The 4,244-nt window shown below is 39.2% G+C and overlaps 1 protein-coding gene across 1 annotated transcript in view; it reads left to right on the plus strand.

Annotated features, from left to right (window-relative positions):
- The window catches only part of LOC137975988 (transmembrane protein 180-like), a 33,315-nt gene extending 29,632 nt beyond the window's left edge, over positions 1-3,683 (plus strand). Inside the window, exon 17 of the mRNA XM_068823225.1 lies at positions 1,554-3,683. Coding sequence (XP_068679326.1) covers positions 1,554-1,702 — 149 coding nt within the window. The 3' untranslated portion in view covers positions 1,703-3,683. The remainder of the gene's footprint in view (positions 1-1,553) is intronic.
- Positions 3,684-4,244: the final 561 nt, after the last annotated feature.

Genomic DNA, 4,244 nt, shown 5'->3' on the forward strand with positions numbered 1-4,244 from the left:
TGAATTAAACCCCTAAAGGAGACCAATCTGGGCGTGGCCCAGGCTTTTTTTTTTTTACCCCTAAAAGAGACTATATTTAAAACTGATTAAATACATATTTTTATATTTCTTCGTATGCAATCCTAAATTTCATGGCTATATACATCCATGATGGCGTTTCGCCCAGAAATTCGAAATTTACACCCCTAATGTACCAGTCAAATTGAAGCTTCAACATCCCCCTCCCAGGCATACTCCGGGCATTTGACTCCTTTTCCTGCCTGGGGAAGGGAATTTGATCATCCTAGGCTTCCCAGGAGCGGGGCATTTGATCGCCACTCAGGGGGTGGGGAATTTGATCGCTAGCCACGATTTCATGTTACGTTTCCATGTCACGTATTCTCTACGTGTTTCTCTACGCTATTGTAATACTTACATGCAGTTGATCCACATAGACATAACCTTACTTTTGTATAATAGAGGTTTATTGATAACAATTCGACATCAAAATTTGCCAACTTTGTTATTGGTTCTCTTTGGATATTTATACCTGTTACCTTGTGCCTTGTGCCATGTAGGGCCCTGGTTCTCCTTGGTGTTGTCTATTAAACCATGTTTACATACACAGGTTCAGAAGCATAGTAGAAGCTACTGAAAAGTTAAAACAGTAATCTGGTAATTTTCCTGGAGGTGGAGGCATTTGATCACCTAAAGTGGACCTATGATAAGGCATTTGAACAGCTTTTTGGCCCGTGGAGGGGGGCTTTGAACAAAAATGCCCTGGGGGGTGTTGAAATTTCAATTTGAGTGGTACATAAGTGAGACGACGAGTATTCCTGCCCCTTTCATATGCGAGTCTCCCCCCCCCCCCCCCCCCCCCCCTTCCCCCATCAAACATCAAGATGCAGAGTGTCACAGTGTACTGCATGTCTTGAAAGGAAGTCGGCTTGGGTTGCAAGGGAGTTGAGTATCTTGCGAGCGGAGTCTCCTTTGATCTTCCTAGCAAAATCAGGAAGAGGAAGGAGACTCTGCCAGCCGCCTTGACTTTCTTTGATTTGCTGCTCATCTAAAGAAACGGATAAGTCAGTTCAGTTTCGACTTTTCAATTATCCTGTTTTTTTTTTTTTGCGCATAATCAATTGCCACGCGTCATCAATATTCTTTTTTAATTTACTTTTATCAGCGTGGCAATTGTAACCGTCTATAAAATCCCCATGAGTATTTCCTCTGTATGTCTTTTACAGAAACAATTCTGCCAGAAACCTATAAATTTTTTCAGGGAAAAAAAGGAACTATCTTGAGTTTCCAAGGAAATGATTCCTTGGTTGTTGTGTGTTTGCCAGAGTTGTTGGAAAATATCCCGAATGTTTGTTTGGGTTTAATTTGTGGTTTTGCGGTTACTGCATGGTCATGCATGCGTGACTGACACCCGAATACATTTGAATTTTTAACGCATGCTCAATACGAAATGTCGAGGCGACTGGCAGAGTTTCCTTCCTCTTCTCGATTTTTCTACGAAGATCGAAGAAGACTCTGCTTCCAGTGTAGGAGTTGAGTTGATTTTTCTTTTTCAGCTGGCCCCTCGCCACAGCTTCTAGATGCCATGTTTTGTCTTCTGTGTATGGTTCCTCTAGTTGTAGCTGTTGTTCAAATTGTAGTCTGGACGTTTTATCCTCTGAAGACGCCCAAAAGGCAGCACGATAGTTCAATGATGCTGGAATGAAGTTAAATAATTTTGTTGCAATGAAGTACTGTACATTTTTAAAAGCGGTTAAGTAGGAATAGAATAAGATTTAAATTACGAAAAAGTACCATCTTTTAACTTCTGTCAGGAGTTGTTGTGTTCCATAAATTTGCTATTTATGGAATTTACAGTAGTTAGCCATGGAAACTTGGAAAATAAATTAATTTTGGGTACCTCTCTAGCCTGGTGGGTTTATAGAAAGCTGCTATAAAATCCCAGTTATGGAACTGACTTGTGAAGAAGTGGCTGATGCATGTAGCAATTCTCATGACTTTCGTGGTATACTATTGTGTTGTTTTAAACGTATCCTGTAAAGTCTCACGACTTCTAGGATTATTAAATATGTATGTGTATGTATGTAAGTGATGAATTGAACCTGCAGTACTCAACCTCGGAATTGAGAACTGGATCTACTACATTATTGACATAGCTATAAACATTTTTTTCACGTGTGTGCACTTTAGCATAAGAGTGGCTCCGACTAAACAAGGCAAGATGGTATTGATACTTTATAGGGGAGTCTTTGCTGACATTTTTTACCTCATTGGCATAAGCCTATCGCTTTCTAATCTACCAGCTAAAAGAAGCAGTACAGACTATTGAAAGTCCATTACATAATGAGCTATCTCTAAAACTATGCGTGCAATTTGCCAGGTAATCTCTGAGTAATGACACTTTGAAAATTCGAAATTTTACATGAAGAATATATGAGCTCATTAGCGCTTAGTGAGCTTTTGCCACCCAAGGTTCTATCAGTTATTGATGGCCAATAACTTGCTCGTTATCAAAGCTAAAAGGCGTAAGATTAGAGGTTTAAACACGTTCTTTTACCCGCGTTTGAGGTCAATTTGTAAATAGTATGGTGCCTTCTGTTTAGCAAACTTGTATGTACACGAGACAAAGTTTAATCAATGACATCAGCAAAGATTCGCCTATTAGCCCAGAGCGGGAGAGCTCTTGCCCAGTATAAATTATATAAATTATTTCAAACAGGGCTAGAGCTCTTAGGCTCTGGGCTAATAAACTAGCAACACCATCTAGTCCATCGTGCTAGAAAGACTTCAGAAGAACGTTTGAGCCGGGTACTCTGTAAACCTCCAGGCACATTTGGATCTCTTAGCAGTGGATTTCAGCAAAGCAAGAAATAGCCTGCGCAGCAGGCGGTTTGATCAATTTTTGGAAGCTTTTTTTCCACCGGGGTTCATGGCTACAAGAAAAGCAAACGAAGGGGAATGGGGCGAGGAGAACGAGCGAGGAACTCTCACTTCTTATCCTCTGCCCCTCCTCCCTCGCGGTCTCCTTTTACTTCGGTCCAGGTTTTCGCACGGTCATATTCAAAACGATCACTCGAAAGTCAGCCCCGGTGGAAAGAAGTGTCTAAAATTCGTCAAACCACCTGCTTAGCGAAGAAGAGATCTAGTTATCTTTCATGGGCCTTTTTGTTCCACCCATGTGGTTAGAGGTTGCATGACTGCCACGGTGCTAATAATAATAATAATAATAATAATAATAATAATAATAATTTATTGGTTTCTATAGCGCATATATCAATACAAATTATCATACACGCTTTATGTTTCGCTAAAAAGAAACTAATATGAGAAATAATAAATTCCTATAAATCAATTAAAAAATATATAGTAATCTCTATATGTAAAAGTATAAAACATAATAATAATAATAATAATAATAATAATAATATTCAAAATCATAAGTAATGAAGCTAGAGACTATAGGCTAATTTGAACAGATGTGTCTTAAGTTGTTTCTTAAAACTACTTATGTTGTCAACTAAACGCAAGTCTCTGGGTAAGTCGTTCCATAACTTAGGTGCAGCCAGCATAAAAGACCTATCACCTAATGTTTTCTTTCCCTTAACTGGTGGTACACTAAGGATTTTACCATCATTCGATCTTAATGAATATGTAGAAGGCTTACTACGTATTATTAAAAACTGGATCATTGGATAATGCAATTCGAGAGTTTTGATTGGCCAAGCCATCATGGGATCGGCTATTCATCGAATTACGAGTTGAGTTGAGTTTGAGTTAAGATTGAGCTAAGTTTGAGTTAAGATTGAGTTACAGTTTTTGGCGTTTTTCGGAATTAAAAGTAGTAAATATTCAGTACAAGTCACTTCGAAAACTGTTTTCTTCGCGTGGAAAGATATATTTGCATAAAATTTGGCAAAATGCCATGGCTTTCCAATGATCAAAACAATCTTATAATTATTACACCTTTCACGGCATCATTCTCATTGCTGCTGTTAAGTCTATCGACGTCAAAATGATGTCTTCTTAGAGGGATACATGGGCTGTATTGTTAAGCCAGTTACAGCCGGCCCGGCGGCTACGATGAACCGTATTTGTCGTCCGGCATCATGGTCGATCAACACGCCGTGAACGAAAGAGAGAAACATATGGCGAAGTGAGCCAGCATTACTCTTTTTGCCCATAACCGCTGAAATTCTAAAAATCAATGCGTCAACACGACTGTTACGTTTGCTAATCACCGAAAGTTT

This window comes from Montipora foliosa, chromosome 11 (assembly GCF_036669935.1).
Source record: "Montipora foliosa isolate CH-2021 chromosome 11, ASM3666993v2, whole genome shotgun sequence".
In the NCBI taxonomy this organism is placed as follows: Eukaryota; Metazoa; Cnidaria; class Anthozoa; order Scleractinia; family Acroporidae; genus Montipora; species Montipora foliosa.